Below are 23,540 nucleotides of genomic sequence, written 5' to 3'. Positions count from 1 at the left end.
AGTATAGGGCTTCCCTGGTGGCACAGTGGTTGAGAGTCCACCTGCCGATGCAAGGGACGCGGGTTCGTGCCCCGATCCGGGAAGATCCCACATGCTGCGGAGCGACTGGGCCCGTGAGCCGTGGCCGCTGGGCCTGCGCGTCCAGAGCCTGTGCTCCGCAACGGGAGAGGCCACAACAGTGAGAGGCCTGCGTACCACAAAAAAAAAAGAAAAAGGCAGTACAAATAGTTTACATGACTAAGTTATTAACCAAATAGAAAATGCCTCAGTTTCTTTTCAGACATAAGATGAAGAAAGACCACTTAAAACTTCACAAATTCAGCTCTACTTTTACCACAGGAATTATTGTTATAATGCTCTCTGGTGTAAAATCACTGCTTTATCAATCCACCATCAGGTCACCTCCCAAGTAGACTGCCATCGCTCAACGGTTCTCAAAAGAAGCATCTTGCAAACCAAGCTGCAGTGTCTCTACACTGAAAAGAAACTCCTGAAGTCAACTCGCTGCGTCAGCGCTGGGATCCATTTGCAGAAGCCAGTTACGTAAGAAAACATGTTCTTCAGACGTCAAAGAAGTAAGCCTATTTGAGCCCTATGATAAAAGGTGCCCGCTCGCCAAATAAACAAAGGATCTGACGCAGCAGGCAGCAAATCAGTGGGAAGAAGAGGCGGGTCACAGAAGGTTCTCCCTTCTTTCTCCTTTCTCCTCCCTCCCTCCCTTGTATGTCTGCCTGTCCTGTACACAGCGAACAGTATGAAAGCCAACCACATAAATGAATTCAAAAATAACAGCTCTCCTTCAGGAATCGTGGTACATGTCTGCCATCCGACTCTGGACTTGACCCCATTCCTCACAGTGGTTATCAGTGGCTGAGCCCTGCACTAAATACTTGACGATAAATTATTTCACAAATAATTCTTAAAATAGTCACATAAATCAGGGGTGTGACTATGCTCTACATTTTATAAAGAAAGTGAAAGAGAGGTTAAAGAACCCACCCAAGCTAATGAAGGTGGGGCGAAGGCTCAAAGCTAGGAGTCTAACCCTGAACTTGACTGGCAGCCACAGCACCACAGTGTCCAACCGCCACCCGAGGACCACATCCTGGCCTCTCCAGACCCTGGCCACCACCCTTCTGCTGGCCATCAGCCTCCATCTCCAATCACCCCATCAGCACAGCTCTTTCCACATCCATTCTGGAGTAGCTGGACTGCCAGTAATGCAACCAAGTGAAGGTCTGAAGCAGGGCCAAGAAAAGAACATGGGACATCAGTAGGCTCAGGGGGTTATAAATTGTGTGTCCTTTCTTTTCTGGGCAAAGCAGGAACTTCAGACTCCATCTTGAAATCAAGGAATAAATCTTTCTCCTCGTGGTACAGTAAGGATGGTTTTTCTTAAGGAAGAATGAAGACTTAGGGACTTCCCTGGTGGTGCAGTGGTTAAGAATCCACCTGCCAATGCAGGGGACACAGGTTTGAGCCCTGGGCCAGGAAGATCCCACATGCCGCGGAGCAACTAAGCCCATGTGCCGCAACTACTGAGCCTGCGCTCTAGAGCTCGCGAGCCACAACTACTGAGCCCACATGCCACAACTACTGAAACCCATGTGCCTTGAGCCTGTGCTCCACAACAAGAGAAGCCACTGCAATGAGAAGCCTGCACACCGCAACGAAGAGTATCCCCCACTCGCTGCAACTAGAGAAAGCCTGCACGCAGCAATGAAGACCCAACGCAATCTAAATTAATTAATTAATTAATTAATTTAAAAAACATCATTAAAAAAAAGAATGTAGACTTAAATGTAAAAAGCAAAACTTTAAAACCATGGGAAGAAAGTGCATAAGGATATCTTTACAACTTTGGGGGGACCGAAAAAATTTTCCCTCAGAAGACAAAAAATACTATAATGAGAAGACTGATATATATGTATTGCATTTAGATTAAAATGCAATACAGATGTTAAAAAAAAACCTCTGAACAACTGAAAATATCATAAATGAGGAATTAAGAGATAAACCATAGACTAGAAGACCTCTGTTACTCTTCCAACAAGGAGATGTGTCTGGACTCTACAAGCCCTCAAGGAAGAGAGCACCCAGCTCCCTGGCCCTGGTACTGACCAGACTTTTAAAAGTTTGCCCAACTGATGGGTGTGAAATTGTATCTCACTGTTGGTTTACTTCCCATTCCCCTGATTACTCTGTCACTGCTAGAGAAAGTGAGCATATTTTTATGTGGTTATTGGAGACATTTGGTGTTCTCCATCTGAGAACTTCCTGTTCATACTGTTTGCCCAATTTCTTCCTGGGTTGTCTGCGCTTTCCTTATTGATCTGTATATGTTCATTCTATAAGTAATGTTTTAACAAAAATATATTCATTGTTAAAACTTGCTAAACTTTATGATTACAAGCTTTTATAGAACTTAAAGAATCAAAACAGGTGACCGAACAAAAACAATACAGTTCAGATTTCAAGTATTAATTTAAAATGGATGTTGTCCTAAAAGTAAAGCAGCGTTTTATTTAATAGTAGAAAGATTTACTTGCAAGTATTAAATTTGACTTGCTGGTGACTTCTGATTTTGAGCCATCGCATGAGTCGCCCAGATCAATGTTGTTATTTTTGCTTGTCAACAATGAACTTTTTAATTACAAATCAGTTTAGACCTTTACATACATACTGACAAAGTATAGGAACAAGCAATTCTCAAAAGAGTACACAGTCTCATTAGTAACCAAAAAAATATACACTAGATCAATAAATTTCCATTTTTTAGAAATCTAAGTGACAAAGATTTTTTGAATGATGACAGCCTATGCAGGTGACGAGATATCCTGACATATTCTCATCCAGTGCTGGTGGGAATATAATTTAGTATAACCTAAGCACAGTGGAATACAGGAATATGCAGCGAATCTTAAAAATGTTCATAGTGTCTGCCCTAGTGATTTCACCTCAAGGGATTTGTTCAAAGGAAATAATCAGTCACAAGATTCCCCAGCCCACCCAAGGATGTTCATCCCTGTATCACTCCCCAATTTAGCATCGTTCATTAGGTGTACAGGGAACTGAAAAGTTGGCTCCTGGACAGCTCCAGGCAATTACAGACCTGCTTTTTTGCCATGAAGAAACGTATTCTATATGATTAGAATGGGGTTCAGCCCCCTCCCCTAATTCCCACTTCCAACTCAGGCCTCGCCAGGGTATCCTATCAAACAACCTACAGCAGCTGCTTCAGGTAGAAGAAGGCACCCCAACCAGGCCCATCAAAGTCCTTCCTGGCAGGTTTTTGCCAGAGTCACTGAAGGAGTCCTACCTCGTTTAAGAGCACTATAGCCCTAAGGCATTAGTCTTGGACTGCGGGTTGACCATGATGCCCACAAGACCTAAAAAAGTCTATCCCAGAAATGGGTACTCTAAGATGCTATCCAGACCCTGAAAACCCACTTCAGCCCCACATAACTTACAACAAGAGCCAGTAAATCCCCCTGTTAGTTAAGCCCGGCTGAGATGGATTTCTGTCACTGGGCAACCAAAGTCCCCTAATACATTTACTTTTATATACTAAAGTAAAATGGAATCAAATGTTTAGACTACCTCACAGGGCATTTTGTTCTCTCCCTCTGAGATGAAACTCTTCTAGAAAATCTTACAAAATTCTGGTAGACTTTCTGCTAACAAGGGAGATGTACCCAAATGAGATATTTGGGCACAGAAGCTGCTCATTCCATTATTTCAAACAAGCCCATTTTTCCTGACTAAAATAGAGTACCCATGTCATAGGGAAACCTAAAACAAATCCCCACCTATTCAGTTATTCCACTCTCAGTCACTGTATCATTTCTACAACAGGTGGAGCTCCCCCCAAAAGGGATATACAAAACATGTATTACTTATGCAAATACAGAGCCAAAACAGGAAAAAAATATTGATAATACTGGGAAAATTCTTCCATTTCTCATGTAGGCTGAACTTTTGGTATTCTTCCAGCCATATTTCATTGGTGAGAAACAAGGAAAACATTGTGTAAGTAACGATGCACTACTCGAGGGTGCCACTGGAGCTCCAAAGAAGACATACAGATGGCTAACAGGCACATGAAAAGATGCTCAGCATCACTAAACATTAGAGAAATGCAAATCAAAACAACAGTGAGGTATCACTTCATACCTATCAAAATGGCCATCATCAGAAAGTCTAAAAATAGCAAATGTTGACAAGGATGTGCAGAAAAGGGAACACTCATTAGCTGCTAGTGGGAATGTAATTTGGTGCAGCCACTATTGAAAACAGTATGGAGGTTCCTTAAAAAACTAAAAACAGAGCTACCATATGACCCAGAAATTCTACTCCTGAGTATATATCCGGAAAAAACGAAAACACTAATTCGAAAAGATACGTGCACCTCAATGCTCATAGCAGCCCTACTTACAACAGACAAGACATGGAAACAACCCAAGTGCCCATTAACAGAAGATTGGATTAAGATGTGGTTGGTGTATACACACACACACACAAACACACACACACACACAATGGAATATTACTCAGCCATAAAAAAGAATGAAATACTGCCATTTGCTGCAACATGGATGGACCTAGAGAGTAACATTATGCTTAGTGAAATAAGTCTGACAGAGAAAGACAAATGCTATATGATATCACTTATATGTGGAATCTAAAAAATAATACAAATGAATGTATATGCAAAACAGAAACAGACTCAGATATAGAAAAAAAAAAAAACTTATGGTTACCAAAGAGTAAGCAGGGAAGGGACAAATTCAGAATATGGGATTAACAGTTACAAACTACTATGTAAAACAGATAAGCAACAAGAATATGCTGTACAGCACAAGGAATTATACTCATTATCTTGTAATAACCTATAATGGAAGATAATCTGTGAAAATACCGAGTCACAGTATTCAGGTGCTGTACACCTGAAAGTAACAATATTGTAAATCAACTATACTTTAACTTTAAAAAAAGAAACAAGGAGAATGTTAAATGAAAAAACTTTAAATGAAGAATTTTTTTTTCTTTTGACTCACAACCTAAAGAAAGACCAAAGAAGCCAGCAATTAGATAATCTAGATCCCACTCTGTACGGTGTCCTTTATAATATCAAGCATCTTAAACAATACCCAACAGTTCGGGGTTACATAGACGCAAATAACATTTTGATACATAAATATCACCACTGGGAACATGTTATTCTATTTTTTTCTGTAGTTTGCCACTTTTGTTTTTTAAAAACAGCATTATTGAGATATAACTGACATACAATAAACCGCACATATTTAAATCTGGCAAAGTTGTGACATATGTACGCACTCATGAAACCTTCGCCACAGTCGATATAATGAATGTATCTATCAGCCCTGAAAGTTCCTTCACACCACTTTATAATCCCACCACACCATCCCTCTGCCCATCTCCAGGCAACCACTGATCTGCTTTCTGCCACTATAGATTTATTTGCATTTTCTAGAATTTTATATAAATGCAACCATATAATATGTAGCCTTTTGAGTCTGGCTTCTTTCACTTGTTGATAGATTTGAGATCCATCCATGTTTCAGTGTGTATCAAAAGTTCATTCCTTTCTATTGATGATTAGAATGCCATCATATGGATATATCACATTCTGTTTACCAGTTCACCTGTAGATGAGACATACAGACTGCTCCCACTTTGGGGCTATCATAAATAAAAATTAAGTGAACATTCACGTACAAGTCTTTGGATGAGCATATGCTTTCATTTCCTAAGGGTGAATGCCTGGATCAGATAGTAGGTGCATGTTTAATGTTTTATAAAACTGCTCAACTGTTTTCCAAAGAGGTTATACCATTTTGCATTTCCACCAGTAGCATGAGTTCCAGTTTCTCTATACCCTCACCAACACCTGGTATGGTCAGTCTTTCAGTATAATTTTAGCCACTCTAAGAGGTGTTTAATGGTACGTGTTATTCCATTTTACTTAGCTTTTGTTGGTTTAATTGATAGAAAGGGGGAAAATTCATATTAAAACTAAGTGCAAACAGCTAATAGCTGCCCGTGAAAGTAACGGATTTCTTCTTACTAGAGATATAAACTAAGGACTGAACAACCACGTAATAAGAATACTATAGAAGAATTTCATGTCTTGGATGGACAGATAAACAAAATATCCTTTAAGTTCCCATTTATCATAATACATCATGATTCTATCAAATGCAAAAAACTTGGTGATTATAGACAAGAAATAATTTCTAGAAAAGACTCATAAAACAAAACAATTCATGGGATTAACATATACACACTACTACGTATAAAACAGATAACCGGGCTTCCCTGGTGGCTCAGTGGTTAAGAATCTGCCTGCCAATGCAGGGGTTCGAGCCCTGGTCCGGGAAGATCCACATGCCACAGAGGAACTAAGCCCATGCGCCACAACTACTGAACCTGAATTCTAGAGCCCGCATGCCACAACTACTGAAGCCTGGGAGCCTAGAGCCTGTGCTCCGCAACAGGAGAAGCCACCGCAATGAGAAGCCTGTGCACCACAACGAAGAGTAGCCCCCACTCGCCACAACTAGAGAAAGCCCATGCACAGCAACGAAGACCAAATGCAGCCAAAAAAACCCCCCAAAAAACAGATAACCAACATGGTTCTACTGTATAGCACAGGGAACTATATTCAGTGTCCTGTGATAAACCATAATGGAAAAGAATATGAAAAATAATGTATATATATGTATAACTGAGTCACTTTCCTGTACACTTGAAACTAACACAACATTGTAAATCAACTATACTCCAATTAAAAAACAAAACAATTCAGATAGAAAAACAGAGCTTGTTTAAGGAAGAAGTAATACACCCTTATTTTGAAACATTTTCTGTAAGGGTTTCCCGAGACCTTTTAGTCTTTGGAAGTCTATTACTAACAAAACAAAACTCAAGGTATAAATTATTTGTTATTAAACTGTATACACAGACACTCACACCCATATATAAAGCCCCTGCCTTTTGGTCCATGACACTTGATTTCCCATCACTGTGCTCATTTCACTTGCTTCCCTAAACAGTCCAAACTCAAAAGTCAGTCCTCAGTAAAACACTTTTCTTTTTCCTTCAGTCCTTCTGCCAAACCCGCTGCCTAAGCCTCTCTCATTGCACCTCCCCATCCATTCTTTCCTCTCCACTCCTTTATTCTTGAGCTACTGGAGGAAAAACAAAACGTATGTGTAGATGTAAAGTCTGTGATCAAAGTTCCCTGCCCTTTGTGATTCCCTATTTCCCAGGAACCATCCATCACCTGGCCCAAACCCACTCCAACAATCGAAAAATGCTCATTCATCCTTCAAGATTCACCTCAAATTTCACTTTCTCCCGCTTGCAAACTTCATCACTCCTCCTCCGAGTCTCCACACCGTTGACGATCCTTTTACTGTTCTGACTTTGCCATAAGCGCTTGATCCCCAAAGAAGCCCCAGCATGAGGCTCTCCTTTACCACAGAATAGAGTCCACGGGCTTTCTGACAATTAGGCTCCAGTCTACTACCCAGCTCAGAGTCAAGTTCCAAAAAGTTACAATTACTGCAACCCTGACTATGAAATGGGTAGAGCACCAGGGTAATGTGGTGAAGAAATATTTAAAATTTTAGCTATTTAGGAGATATTTGCTCAAATGCAGTTACCACTTAAAGATCAGATATGACAACATTCTGTAAGCACGACACTTTATTTTCAATGAGAGAAGCATTCTTAAAGCTGAACATGTTTCCTTACTCACCTCTGCACAGAGATACTACCAAAGTTATCAACCTACTGATAAACACTTGATCCACACACTGGAGACTATTTATGAAAAAAAAATGCAGGACTTTCCTTGGCATCATTTCTCAGAAGTTTGATTTCCATTTAAGTAATTCTCACCTCATTGGACATACTTCTTATCACTCAAGATACTGAGTCCAAATACAGAAAACAGATTCTTTAAACACATAAGAAGCTGAGACCTGTCAGCCAGTCTTAGACAGATAGTACAGACACTGCCACATTTGAGCCAACAATGTACCACTTGGATAATATCAAAAGATACATGCTCTGCTTCCCAGGTAATGATGCCACACCTGGAATTGCACATATGGATGGGATGTGCTTCAGGTCGATAAACAAGTACCCTGCGACCAATAGTAGAGCAGGGTTTCTTTGTTCACAGATAGATAGCTTACATTTTTAGATCTGCTCCAAGGATTCTTTTAATGAATGGTCACCCCACACTATTTTGGCTACATTATGAATGAGCCCCAAAGAGTTGGGCTATTCAGGGTAATAATGAATGCCTGGGATCTGTATTTACTCTTGAAGAGATGGTCATGCCCACATGATTCTCCATAATGTACACACAGTTATCCTGATGGAGGAAAGGAAGGTGTAAAACCCTGATTATCTGGAAGGTAGTCCAGATACACGGAACTTTACAGATTTAGAACTACTGGTTCAGTCAAGTTCCATCAATTTCTCGCCATTCATCAGCTTTTATGTTGAGCACTAAGGATGCAGAGAGAAATGAGAGAAACCGCCCTCAGGAAACACACATTCTCTGGATGGAATGACCTCGACACAGATGCAAATAACCTCGACAAAAGTACTGTATTTTCCAAAAGTGGAGGTGCCAGGGAGAAGGAGATGATTAAACCATGGGAAGGATAAAAGAGGTATTCGTGAATATTAAAGACGCAATCTGAGAAGCTTAAAGGAACCCTCAGTTTTCAGGATTACACTGGCCAAGAGAGAGAAGATAAGCTTTTCTCTTGCTGAAACATAAAAATAAAGATGGGTGATCCTATAATCAACATTTATATGTCAATACCAAGGAAAGAGAAAAGAGGAGCTGATTTATATTAGAGATAAATTCCTCTAAGACAAAGAGCGCACACAAAAGGCTGGGAATGCAATCCAAAAGACGGCTGAGTCCCAAAGCCCAGGGAGAGAAATGAAACCATGGTCACTCCCAGGCAGCATCCAGTCACAAAAACATCTTTTTCAACCTTAGGTGAGGGAAACGTCTAGATACGTGAGGAAGGCCCGGAATGAACTGGAAGAGGCGAGCAGAACAGTAAGCGGGCAGGGAATAGAGAACCAAAGCAGCTCAAGCTCTGTTTCCCTCCAGTTTCCTGACTCGGCACCTTTTGTGTCCAGAATGATCTCCAAAGTCTCCTCAGCTTCTGCATTCTGTTGACTTCATTGATTCTCCGTAGGAACTAGGAAAAGTCTGAGTATATCTTAAAAACTCGCCAAGTATCACTGAATAAAAGGCTTACTTTCCATAAGTAAGAGTTAAGGTTCTGATCTCAATACAAACATTTTTAATTATAAATCCAATGGGGTATGAGGGTTGAATAATACACAGGAGAGCAGAGATCTGACTCCCAGACGCCCTCCTGAGAGGTTAAGTAATGACAGAAAAAGAACCAGTTCCATGAGTATGTTTCAAGAAGATATTATCAGCTGACACGCTCACTGGGTACCAAAGAGCCACAGAGACAAGAGGGAGGGAGAGAAAGAGGGGAGCGGTATAGTAGGAGACATGGCCCCTGCCCTCCAAAACCTTGAATATGAACATGAAGCTGGAGAGGGCAGGGGCAGCTGGCTTGTGGTGTGCTTCCCGTCTCCCGAAGACGCCAAAGAAGCCATCGTCTTGGTGCTAAGAGGCCACTGCCCGGCTTCTGTTTGTCCAGAGGGCCCCTCCTCCTGCAGTGGCTGCATGTGAGAGACCAAACCGAGAGAGAGGCACAGGCACACTTTGGCTGGTGTCACCGGGCCTGGGTGGAAGGGGCTTCCTCGCCCTGGGGAAATGTTTTTAACAGAAAGATGGAACTTTGCCTTTGGACCGGGGCTGTGCCGGGGCGGGCGGAGTGGGCTGCCCTCTCCGGGCTGAGTCTCCAGGCCTCACAAGGTCCCCTGTGGGGATGCTGCTATTTCTAAGATGCAAATTGCACATTTCCTAGATTTTGTATCTGTGGATTTGGATAAGGGAGGGGAACAGGGACAAACTGCTTGTACAATTTGAAATGGGCCGAAATGGTACTGAAAATCTTTCGATTGCTCCTAAATAAAAACGTAAACGCATTTCTCATCTGCTGACTATTTTGTGGGGGAATCAAAGAAAGCTGAGAACACTTCTATCTCCTGATTTACCCTGGGGGCAAGACGCAAAAAAAAAAAAAAAAAAAAAAACACTATGACACTATGACACTATGTCTGACACTATGACAGACACTATGACAGATTAACACTGCAAGTGAAAATAGCGATAATTCAGGAGTTCAAAGGAGAGGTCACTTCAGTACAAGCACATCGCAGAAAGAACGGGACTTAATGGAAGAAGGGCATCCTTGGAGTATGTGATTAAAAGGCTGGAAGAAGCGTGTCCAAGTCAATAACCAGAAGACGGTGAGTGGATCAGAATGACTGGAGAGGGAAGAAATTAAAACTAAGATTGGAAACGTAGGTTTCGGCCATACGACAAGGGTCTTAGCCACAGATTAGGACTTGATCTGGGATGTTGTGAGGAGCTGTCCAGGGTTCTCAAAGACACAGGGATTGAACTGATGAGTGGGGAAGATAAGCAGAAATAAAAAGAACTCTTAAGAGGGTGTTAAAATACCGTAGTGTGAGCTAGTTTTCACAGAAATCTGGGTTTTTAATACCATACGACCATAAGAAGTACCAAGGGTCAGCAGTAAGGAAAAGACTGTGTTAGTCTAATCCCAAATCAAAAACAGCAATAGAAATAGCGAAAGATGGGAATTCCCTGGCTGTCCAGTGGGAGCTAAGACCTGCAAGCCATGTGGCACAGCCAAATTAAAAAAAAGTAGAAATAGCAAAAGACGCTACTATCTGGAGTTCAAGGAGAATCCTGAAACCACCTCTTCTTTAAGAGATTAATTTTTTTAATTCCATATTTATCTTAACACAAAATGCCTAATAAGCCCCTGTTCTATTTTGTTTTCCTATTCCTTTCTTTTTTGTAACGATCCATTTTGTAAGTATTCACCTAATGTCTTCTGCCATGGCATGATGACACCCAAACCTTTTCATTTCCTATTTCTAGCAAAGGAAGAAAACACATAAAGGTAAAGAGCAGAGATTTATTTGGTCAGTGGACTTCTTTGCTCTCCCTCCAGCACACTTAATAAAGATTTAAAACATATGGAATAATGCTCCAAAATAACTTGCTCATTGCTTCAAAGTACAATAAGTACTCTTAATTAGTAAGCCATAAATTAATATGCTTAAGGAAAGTGGAGGCTATTAAAGAGAAAGTAACTACTATGATTAACGACATCATATGGGCATAGATGCTATGTGGGAATTTAAAAGGAATTTGAGATCCCCTAAGGATTTTGAAGTCATATGTTACATACTGTGTAAGCAATTGAGACACCCATTATTCAGGAGAATATGGCTTGATCTATATTCAAGAAGGCAATTTTCTTAGCAACTTGAGCCCCTTTACCTGAGAAGCTAGACCTATTTTAATTTTATTCCGTGATTTCAGTAAAATTGAACTTTATCAATTAAATCTGAATTAACATAAAGTTACACCTAGGGGAAAAAATCTTTAAAAAACACACGTGTGGCTAAAGCATGTTAATTAACATATATTCTGAATATCCTTTCAGATGGACTGAAATCTGAATATCAACATGCAAAATAAATCACCACCCTAGTGGTTTTTGCTTTTGATCCACAAAAGAACAGTCATGGATGGTTGGGTAGCACAGAATCCTCTCTATCAAACTTTTTATGTAATTATAGAAGAATATACAGCTGTAAGAATAATCTTAGCGGCATGATTCATTTATAGCAAGATCTCTGAACAAGATACCAACCTAGGAAATGTTCTGGGATTTAGAAGTAAGTAGAGTAAAGGGTTGCTTCAACAAAGGATAATTTGAACACTGCTCAAGGTCAAAGAGACAGACACGTATATAGGTATTTCTGTACGTGCGTGTGCATGTTATCGAGGTATAACTCGTATAGAATAAAGTGCACAAATCTCAAATGTGCAGTTTAGTGATTTTTTACATATGTATATTCCCGGGAAACCACCAAGATAGGGACTATTATCAACACTTCAGAAGATTCTTCCTGTGCTCTCTCCCAGGTCAAATCATTATCTGAACTCTATCATCATAGTATGATTTTGCCTTCTCTTAACCATCACATAAAAGGAATCATACAACGTGTACATATTTGTGTCTGGCTTCTTTGGCTGAACATTAAGACAGTGAAATTCATCCATGTTTGTTGCATGTAGCAATAGTTTGTTCTTTTTCATTGCTAAGAATATACCATCATTTGCTTATCCATTCTACTACTGATGAACATATGGGTTGTTTCTAGTTTGGAGTTATTACAAATCAAGCTACTATTAACACTCTCCTACACATATATTTTTTGTGGACATATGCACTGTATTCCGTTTTCTTGATATATACGTTGAACTGCTGGGTCATTAGGAAGGCATATGCTTAGCTTTTGTAGAGTGTGCTAAAAAGTATTTCTCCTGAAATATTAATGGAAAAACAAATCACTTTCTTCAACATGCAGAATGATTTGTTTAGTTGTTTCTTCTTTTGTATCATATACATTTAAAGTTATACAGCCTTTAATGTAATGATTCCATTCCAACACAAATAGCAGAATCCTCTGGGAAACCTTTTAAAAAATAAAGATTCCTCTATGTCTCCACCCTCTGCCAAACAAAACCCTATTGATAGGTGAGAATTTTGAACTACTGCTTTGTGACTTTACTACTGCATTCAAAAGCTATAAATGCAGTGAATGGGTTGAGGAGACATTTCTCGAGAAAAAAATTTTTTAATGTTATGCAAGTATAAGGTATTATTATTTTATCTAATTTTAATTCATTTAAATTAGTTTCACCTAGAATTAAAAACTAAAGTCAGAGGTGTTAATTCACTAGTTTTTTTTTTTTTTTAATACTTGTTTCACTCTCGCTGCACTTCTAATGAAGAAAACAGTTCTTGATTGAATATGGCAATCATTACATCCGAAGAAAATCTGCAAATTCAAGCCATAAGTGTTTTTAGAATTGAAAAAATCCTTTTTTAAGAGCACTGATACGGAGCCCCCAAAAGCAGCCACATCATCAGAAACAGGAAAATAAAACAAAAATAAAGGAAAAAACTCATCTGAGATGTGAAGATTAAGGCTCCTTTCAAAAGATAATGACATTCTGAAATTTGTCACCTGAAAGTCATATACCTCATAAGGTAATGGTCATGAAGACCCAAGGCCTCATGAAAAACTTCTCCACAGCAGACTATTAAATTCCTGTGTGAGGTAAACAAACAAACAGAGCACCAAACCATCTTCCTCTCCTGCCCAAAAATAAGTGCAAAGCTATAAAGAACTTAATTTTCAAAGATGTCATAAAGGCAGGACTGAAAAGAAAGAACCAGGAATTACCTGGAAAAGGACGCAGGATATACCTGACATAAAACTGATATCAGAAAAGATAAAGCTGAAGGCTTATACTGAATAGGCACAAGGACCGCATGAATGAATGGGTAAAGAAAGACACGAATCAACTCGTACAGTATCTCTCCTGGTTTCTCTTTTGGCCATGGAACCAGCAGTGTTTGTCCTGTGAACCTCAGCCATCAAGTAATTTCTATATAATATTAAAAAGACATACTGAGAAGCAGAGTTGAACAGAATCATTAAACTGGAGCTTTAAATTTAAGAGACCATCCAGGCAAGCTCTTTTTTCAAGGTGAGGAGATATGGGTGACACCATAAAAAAGAGCTCTGCCTAGCACCAGCTCACATTTTAATGCATGGTAATGGGAAGGCCAAATGTTTATTAAATCATCAAAATGGGTGGCCAGTGTCCAGGAGGGAGAAGATAGAGGTTCAAAAGTATCCTCTTGTCTGAAAGGGATGCCGAAGCCAAACAAGAACCCATCATGTGCCTGATGGATCAGTGGTTAGAACACACAATTCCCTTCCAGGACTATTCCAAAGATTCCAAGGATACTGTCATCATCTGTGGTTCCATTTCTTTTAAGCAAAACAAAGCAACCTGGTACCTTTAATATATAATGTATGAGCTTTAGAAACTGTGGTGTCCTTTGTAAACTACACCAATACCTTATGATGGATCTTTCAACAAGTGCTGACGCTTTCTTCAAAAAAAGGAATATGTTCCCCAAAACGACCACCTTTTTCATCCCAAAGGTTCACATTCACCCAACCACGGACACTTGATACTTTCTCGGCCCATCTTAAACACCAAAATCAAGCTTCCGATTCAACATTTCCTTCATCCTTGGTAACTCCAAATCACAATTAAATAAATAAAAAGCCTGGCTCTTCTCTTTTAGTCAATATAATCCCCTAAGAGTCCAACTCGCAGAACATTCACATAAAATATTAGCTTTATATATTTAGAAGAGATAAACTGAAACAGCAAGGTGATCAATCAATTTTCAATTACATTTGGCATCTGGAGAAGATTATGGGGCATGTACTTACAATGGACATTAGTCATCAAATGAGGGGGTTCACACTTTAAGGATTCCACAAACCCCCAGAGTATGTAAATTAGCACCGCTAATCACCAATAAAAGCAATCTTTTTTCTTTGATTAACAATTCATCTAGACATTCTACACTGTTACAGTTTAAAACAAATACACATAGGAGTATTTTAAATGCTTCATTTAAAGCCAAATGGATGACTATAATTAACTAAAGAACTGCAATTAAACAGATTCATAAAAATAAATTTTTAAAAGGGGTTTATATAGCAGATACCCAGTGAAAATACATTATGTATAAATACAGCCCTCTTTCTTTGTAAGTTCACCTTTAAAACTTTTTAGCACAGGTTACAAAGTTCAGAGTTGAACTCTTAGCACTCCGATTTCATCGATAAAGATCCTTTCTTTATGCTCTAAAAACAAATGGCTAAAACAAATATTTCAAAGCACAGATTTCAGCATGAAATTTAGCTCGCACATTACTTTATACTGGATACTTACTATATCAAACTTCTGAGTGATGTTCCCCTGGACATCCAGTAAATAAACCTTGCCATAATGTGTGCCCAGTGCCAAGAACTGTAAGAAGAACAGAGGGGTACAGGGGTCAGTTTCTTTTTTTTTTTTTTCAAAAGGGCATATGTGTTGGTTTTTTTTTAAAGAAGATGTTGGGGGTAAGAGTTTATTTATTTATTTTTGCTGTGTTGGGCCTTCGTTTCTGTGCGAGGGCTTTCTCTAGTTGCGGCAAGCGGGGGCCACTCTTCATCGCGGTGTGCGGGCCTCTCACTATCGTGGCCTCTCTTGTTGCAGAGCACGGGCTCCAGACGCGCAGTAGCAGTAGTTGTGGCACACGGGCCTAGTTGCTCCACAGCATGTGGGATCCTCCCAGACCAGGGCTCAAACCCGTGTCCCCTGCATTAGCAGGAAGATTCTCAACCACTGTGCCACCAGGGAAGCCCCAGGGGTCAGTTTCTTAATGGACCATTCATACATAATTAGTAATAAAACCATATGCAAAGTTAAGACACTTAATGTGTAAGTGATCTGCGATGCCTCGGAAGACGCACATTCCTTTGAGAAGGCTTGCTTCCAGCTTGGAGGAAATCACAGAACAGGGCCTTCTTTCTTGGGATCATGCAAGCTAGCTGTCAGAATGACTCACGAGGACCCTCATCTACTGACAACTAATGGTGTGCATGCAGCCTGTACACAGTGCCCTGATGGACTGAGGCAGCAAATTAAAATGCAGCTGTGAACGTACGACCAACCCACGGTTGAACTCAGCATCTGAAGGGAATGATTTGTAAACTCCCCTTAATTTATGGCAACTGTGTAAATCTGTGCTATCATTTAAGTTCAACATACACATACACACACACACACACACACACACACACACACACACACACACACAACAAAGTAATCTTATTTAGGAAGGAAAATCCATGACACACTGAGATGCAAAAACTCAGATGTACTTATACTGTCATTGTGAGAATGCCTCTCTAAAAGTAAACGTGTGATATTAAGTGTCAATGTTTATTTTTAAATGCAAAAAAGAAAAAAATCCTTTTCTGTCACAAAAATAACTGTTGAGCTTTGTATTCATTTTATGACATAAAACTAGATCATAACTCCCACTGTTTCTTTAATTATTTGAACTAACCCTAAAGAAATGAGAAGAAACTTCAGGACTACCTGAAATAGGACATGAGATTTATCTTCCCTTTTATTTCCCTAAGCAGTACTCAAAGAGTTCCAAATTCTCTGTATTTCGTTGCATGTGAACATGCTCCATCGCAACCTAGAACGAAATGCTTAAATTTATAGGCACTACTAAGCTTTTCAGTCAAGCAGCACAATCTTGAAAAAATTAACCTTACAGAAAGTCAAGATTTAAAAGGATTTCTCAGAATGGAATTACTGAAAATGAAATTTCAGATCAGGCGCTTAAAATACAAAGCTACATTAAAGAGGTGTCACAAAAAGGAAAAGAAGGGGGTTCATTAGAAATTCAGTCCCTGCAATGCCTTTCACTCCTGCAAGGTTGCCTTTTTTTCAGGAAGAAAAAAAAGTCCCCCGGGTAAAAAAATCAATACTGGTTAATAAAACATCAGGTGTGCAGACATAACTAGGTATGACGATTCCACTGCACAGGGCTGCCTGAATGCACAAGGTGCCAGGCCGATTACTCATCCAGGGCAGACAACAAGGCTGCTGAAAACAGGATGTTGGGGCCCTGGAAAGGGCAGGGGAAGAGGTAATTCTGGGGGGGGAAATGAGTCTGAATATTTAAACCAAACAGGACTGTTTCCTCCAAAGCAAAAAAACATTCTAATCAGAAAGAGAGGACTCAGAGGGGTGTAATTTCTTCTCCACAGTGACACTCTGACAATATCTGAATAGAAAAATGCCACATAATACTAGCTACAAACAATACTCCATTCTGAGGCCACCTATGGTAAAAGAATGAATGGGTTTTAAAAGCGCACTACACCCAAGTACTCGACAGTACTGACCCTCCTCATCAACACTGTATTTACTTTGTTAGAAAACTAAGGGGGGGACTTTCCCGGCGGTCCAGTGGTTAAGACTCCATGCTGCCAATGAAGGGGGCACAGGTTCGATCCCCGGTCAGGAAACTAAGATCCCACATGCTGCATGGCGCGGCCAAAAGTCAAAAAAAAAAAAAAAAAAAAAAAAAGAAAAAAGAAAAAAGAAAAGAAAGAAAGAAAACCAAGAGGGCCAATGCTTTAATACTGGGTCATTCTCTTGATATCTCTGTGAAGGCCGTTCTTGAACTTCCAATTATATTTCATCAAAGTTTTAAAGGTTCTATACAGAGTACTTTACCCCAAATATTAATTCGTTCCTTTTTTCTTTTCAAAATTACTAGTTTAGTTCATTTAACACTTAAGACAGAAAGGAAACATAAAATAATTATTTTGATTGTATGATTTCAACCTAAAACTATAATTACTTTAGAACACCTTTGAAAAAAAAATGCAGTGGTTTTTATAACAAGCTACCTTCTGTTTAGGGAAACATTTCATCATTTGGATTAGATAAAATATTGTTGCTCCCTTTTAGAAATAACTTTATGTGCTCTTAAAACAATCAAGTTTGATAAGGCAATCGTACAGTTCCTAAAAATTTAACTACTAAAACTATTAATGAGTCATACTTTCATTTGCTAATGAAATGAAAGTTTTTAAGTTGCTTTCAACTACTTAAAATACAAGAAAAAAATGCAGAACTGGCCACAAATCACACACATAAATATAAATCCTCTAAATATGACCCTCGTTCCAGACATGAAAAGCTCTGTGCTTTTGTAACTATTGAATTTTTTTTCTTTTAACCTGAGAGCACTTAAAATCCAGCACGGGCAAAGAATAAACATAATTTAATTAGTCCCTTTCCTGTTTAAATACAGAAACTTGACTCATTTTATAAACTATCATTTGGGCATTGAATCCTTCTGAACCATCCACTAGCATAACTGCTTTTCCTTTGAACAACTGGACTTTTTGTAAGTAAACAGGTAGAAGGAGCAATTTGCAGTCTTTTGGACACCACGAAAGAAACAAGAAGTGGCACATTTCAAATGTGTTCAGCTGTATAGTAAAATCTATGTTTCACCTATAGCACTTTACAGCATTCAAAGCATTAGAGCATGGACTGCCTTCAATTACACATAAGGAAATAAGTTCTGGGAGTTGATGTGACTTCCCTGGAGACAGTCAATGAGTGGCAGAGCTAGGGCCAGAATTAAGAGCTAAAATACTCTCAACTGGATCAGAAGGCTGGTAAATAGAAACATGAGCCTCAGATCAAGAGTGCATGTTCTCAAACTTAGTCTGACTACAGCTCCCACCGTCAGGCTCCTTGGCCAAGTTGGATTAAGTATAGTGTTAATAAAGTTTGACCTCTGGGGAGGCAAACTTTGTTCTCCTTTTCATCAATTTGGTGGTTTATTCAACACACACACACACACACACACACACACACACACACACACAAAGCACCTATGATATGCTTAGATAATAAGCATGTATGACTTAAAAGGATGATGGTAAAATGATGGAGACAGAAATGAAGAACTGATTAAGATTAAATTTTTAGAGTATGCTTTAAAAGTAAGTACAATTGACTCGTGAACAACACAAGCTTGAACTGGGAGGGTCCACTTAGACAGATTTTTTTCAATAGTAGACAGTTGGACTTTGAACAATCTGGGGGGCGGTTAGGGGCACCCACCCTTCCTGCAGTTGCAAATGTACATATAACTTATAGTTGGCCCTCTAGATCCACGGTTCCTCCAGATCAGTGGTTCTACAGCCACAGATTCAACCAACCAGGGACCGTGTAGTATTTACTACTGAAAAAAATCCATGTATACGTGGACCCCATGCAGTTCCAATCCGTGTTGTTCAAGGGTCAACTTTGAAGGAGGAGTGTTAGACAGTAGACACTGAGGCAGATGGGGCAGGCTTGTGGTAAAGACCATTTTAGGCAGCATGGATACAACTTGCACAAAGGCATGTAGTCACATAAAAAGCAGGACAAAGGCAAAAAATTACAAATAGTTTTATATGGTGGAAGCATCCAGGGCAGGAGACAGGCAATGAGATTGGCAAGGTTGGTTAAGAGGAGACTCATGAAATTTTTTTTTTTTTTAACTTTTCAGACTTCATCTTGCGTGTAATGAGAGCCATTGAAGGGTTATATATATATATATATATATATATATATATATATATATATATTTATTTATTTAATTTTATTTTGGCTGCGTTGGGTCTTTGTTGCTGCGTGCGGGCTTTCTCTAGTTGCAGCGAGCGGGGGCCACTCTTGGTTGCGGCTCACAGGCTTCTCATCGTGGTGGCTTTTCTTGCTGCAGAGCACGGGCTCTAGGCACACGGGCTTCAGTAGTTGTGGCTCGCAGGCTCTAGAGCGCAGGCTCAGTACCTGTGGTGCACGGGCTTAGTTGCTCCGCAGCATATGGGATCTTCCCGAACGAGGGCTCAAACCTGTGTCCCCTGCATTGGCAGGCGGATTCTTAAGCACTGCGCCACCAGGCAATATTTATGGAGAGATGAAACGTAACAAAGTGAGTGTGTGTTTGGGGGTGGGGATGAGGGGTGGGGAGTGTGTCCAAATCATGAAGACACCAGGAAGCCAATACAGAATTCTAGGAAGAGGGAATACATGATCAGATCTGAATTCCTGGAAGATTATTTCAGTAGAAAGAAGTGTTATAAATGGACTAGGATGAAATCAAATCTGAAAGAAAACAGATTGGTTCACAGTGTGTTCATTAGTTCCAGGGAGAAATGATGAATGCCTGTACTAAAAGATCTTTGACTCAGCATGGGAGTAGACTCAAGCAGGTGACATGGGGGTAGAATCCAGGCAGAAGGGATGTTGTGAGTAAGAAGAGTCAGGAGTTGCTGCCAGAGCATTGCACTTGTGGCAGAAAGTGGTCAGATATGGGGCCAATCACACAAGGAGGCAAGATCTCAGAGGACCTTAAACACCACATGAAGGAGCTCAGACTTTTATTTACTGGATGATGAAAATCACATCTGGGTAGAAAAATGAGAGGCACATGAGTACAGCCAGGAGAAGATGAGGGCCTTGGCTAGGGCAGGGGTGGTGAGAGAACCACCAGGACTTAGGGAATGACTGGGCAGAAGGGGAGAAGGAGTCAGCTTTGGCTTAGGTGATGCCACCAAATGGGGCAGAGAACCCAAAAACAACAGAGGCAAGGGAAGGAAGGGAAAAGAAGATGAGCTCATTATGGACATGGTGAGTCTCAGGTATAAACAGAACCAAAGGTAGAGCTGTGTAGGAGGCACCTGGATAAATAAGCACGCTATTTTTGGAAGGGTCAGGGTGGAGGTGGTCACAGAAATCATGAAATTTAAATATCAAGAAGAGTACACATTTGGTCTTCCCTGGTGGCACAGTGGTTAAGAATCCACCTGCCAATGCAGGGGACACGAGTTCGAGCCCTGGTCCGGGAAGATCCCACATGCCGCGGAGCAACTAAGCCCGTGCACCACAACTACTGATCCTGCACTCTAGAGCCCGTGAGCCACAACTACTGAAGCCCGCAGGCCTAGAGCCCGTGCTCGGCAACAAGAGAAGCCACCGCAATGAGAAGCCTGCACACCACAACGAAGAGTAGCCCCCGCTCGCCACAGCTAGAGAAAGCCCGCGTGCAGCAACAAAGACCCAAGGTGGCCAAATAAATAAATAAATAAATCTATAAAAAAAAAAAAGAAAGAAAAGTACACACTTAGAAGACATGTGGCCGACGGACCAAATCTTGGGAAAACCAACATATAAAGGAAAAGTAGAGGTGAAAGAAACTGAAAGAAAACCAGAAGGGAATAACAGAAGTGATCAGAAAGTGATAAGAAAATGGTGTCATGATAAGGAAGTTTTAAGAAAGATGAGATCCACAGTGTCAAAAGCATCGAAATTTCCACAAATTGGTGAATGGACAAAGTGTGTTCTGTCCATACACTGGAATATTATTCAGCAATAAGGAGGAATGAAGTGTTGATACGTGCTCCGTCACAAGTGAACCTCAAAAACATGATAGTAACTGTAAGAAGCCAGACACAAGAGACCAATGTATGACTCCATGTATATGAAACATCCAAAAAAGGTTCATTCATAGAATCAGAAAGTAGATCAGTAGTCATGTGGGGCTAGAGTTATGTCTGTTCCATGACATAGCCTGATCGCTAGGAGAGAAGGGAGGAAATGAGGGGAAGTGAAGTAAAGAAGTGGACAAAAAGGTCCTTGAGCAGGGGGAAGAACAGCTCCTGTGGGGGAGGATGGGTGTGGATTCAGATGAGCTGGGGAAGGGGTCAGGAACTGAGGCTGATCATGCTTGGTAGTTTCCATTTTCTTAATTAAATAGAAATGACATCATCCTCTGAGAGTGAAGGGATTGTGGCTGAAGAGGCGGATTGCGGACCAAAGGAGCTGACGAAGGACAAATAAATATCAGCCCTTTCAGTGGCATGTGCACCTTGGCACGCAACGTGTAGCAGCACACGGCGGGCAGCTTTGGTCATCTGAGCACTGACTCAGAGCTGAGAGTGTAGATGGGGGGCACATGAGGGTCAGGGCCATTAGAGAATTGAATCTGCTGGTAAAGTTAACTTAGGATAGTTGACCACTTGACAGAAAGAAAGAGAAAGAATGGATTAGAGATCAGGGCTCCATAAAGTCACAAAACAGGGTTAGTGGGAAGATGAACACAATAGCTTCAAGGACAAAAGGATAAGAGAGCGTTGCCCAAAAGATCCTCAAGTCCCAGGGATGGACACCCTCTAGAGTGTGGCCTTAAGGGTAGAGAGATGAAACAGGGCCAAAGGAGGGGGTTTCTGGAAAAACAAAACAGATAGCACATATCCTACTGCCGTGCTGAGCAAGTACAGGAATCTGTTTACAATGGAATGAAATCGGTAGTAAAGGGGAACGGGGTGGAGGTAAGGAGCAGGATGGGACAATACTGCTGGTAACAAAGGGATAAAGCCAGGAGATGGATGAGAGCTGGGGGTCTGCCTTCTGTGGAAGTACCAAGGCTCACTCACAGGGCTGATAGGAAAGACAGAGCAATGGGTGAAACTCACTCACAGGGCTGATAGGGAAGACAGAGCAATGAGTGAAACTCCCTGGCCTCTGATATTCCAATTATGACCCAGATTGTTTTGGTCTAAGAATGGGCTAAGCGTCCTGTATAGTACTTAGCCTGGATTCAGAAAGTTGGTGGGGGGGCTTTGTTATAGCGAAGACCCAGATGTGGAATCTATTCATTCATTCATGTAATAGATAAGTAATCATCTGGGGCCTTGCTGCTGACTCCTAAGGCCTCCAATGTTATCTCTTCTACTTCCACGAAAGCACTGAGCTCCACAATACTTCTCATCTTAACACTTTCCTTCTCTACTACTTAAGAGCTGAGGAATTAAGTGCTAGGGTTTCCGAGAACCACTCGCTACAAACCTTTCACATCCATCATCGTCTGAATCCTACTTGATATACCCTTGCAGTGGGTGGTGTGTGTGTGTACAAATACATTTATATAATATCTCTGGTTGTTGTGTTTTGGTTTTTTGTTGGCGAGAAAGGAGAGAGGAAGAATGGAAAGGAGACATGATTACTGTAAAAAAAAAAAAAAAACCACCATGCAAAGCACCCGGACTCCAAAGTATCAACAAACTTACCACAGAAACAACTCACAGCAGAATCTTCTACATGGGCCACCTTACCTTGTCATGGACTGTCATGCAGCTAGCGGCATCCTTCTGAAGGATTTCAGTTACCCCATTGGAGAGCCTTTCATACTTCAGTTTGGGCTCCTCTTCACTCTCTTCTTCCTGCACAGAGAGCAGAGAAAATGACAGCCCTCAAGGACTTATTTGAAAGACTCAAAGACTCAAAACACACATTGTAAGGGGGAACCAGGGATGGTTCCCTTAATGACTGTCAGCAACCCAACTACAGCTAAAGGTTAAGATCCTCGTGTTTCATTTTTCCAACTGGTCTATCAACTGCTACAACTTCAATGGCAGAATAAATTCAAAAGCTGGAAAGAGGACTATACATACTGTTGATAATAGTCAATTTTAGCATATTAAATACAATACTGTCTGTCTGACTATGCAGACAAAGTCAATAAATAGCGTATGGGCAAAATAGTTGTCAGTGTGCCCTAATGGACATAAAACACAGCAGTGAGACAGGAATATAATAAACCTCTAAAAGACATGAATTTTGCATTTCAAGATTACAAGTATTTTTGTCAGATTTGAGAATATCTCATGCTAATTAGAAAAATATAATTATAAAAATTAAGTCAAAGTGAAAGAAAATTAGAAGTTTTATATAAAACAAACTATATAATACTCTTCAGAAAAAAATATTTTAATATTTGTTTTATTTA

The 23,540-nt window shown here is 40.3% G+C and overlaps 1 protein-coding gene across 2 annotated transcripts in view; it reads right to left on the bottom strand.

Moving 5' to 3' along the window:
- Window positions 1–22,971, bottom strand: part of VPS41 (VPS41 subunit of HOPS complex) — a 153,012-nt gene extending 130,041 nt beyond the window's left edge. For both annotated transcript variants that reach the window (XM_007455327.1, XM_007455328.1), the window contains exons 1-2: window positions 22,867–22,971; window positions 15,074–15,151 (exon numbers count right to left, since the gene is read on the bottom strand). In XM_007455327.1, coding sequence (XP_007455389.1) covers window positions 15,074–15,151; window positions 22,867–22,884 — 96 coding nt within the window. In that variant the 5' untranslated portion in view covers window positions 22,885–22,971. The remainder of the gene's footprint in view (window positions 1–15,073; window positions 15,152–22,866) is intronic.
- Between the last annotated feature and the right edge of the window lie 569 nt (window positions 22,972–23,540).

The sequence above is a fragment of the Lipotes vexillifer genome, unplaced genomic scaffold, assembly GCF_000442215.2.
Source record: "Lipotes vexillifer unplaced genomic scaffold, Lipotes_vexillifer_v1.1 scaffold234, whole genome shotgun sequence".
Taxonomy (NCBI): Eukaryota; Metazoa; Chordata; class Mammalia; order Artiodactyla; family Lipotidae; genus Lipotes; species Lipotes vexillifer.
This window is presented reverse-complemented; position numbering and strand designations above follow the sequence as displayed.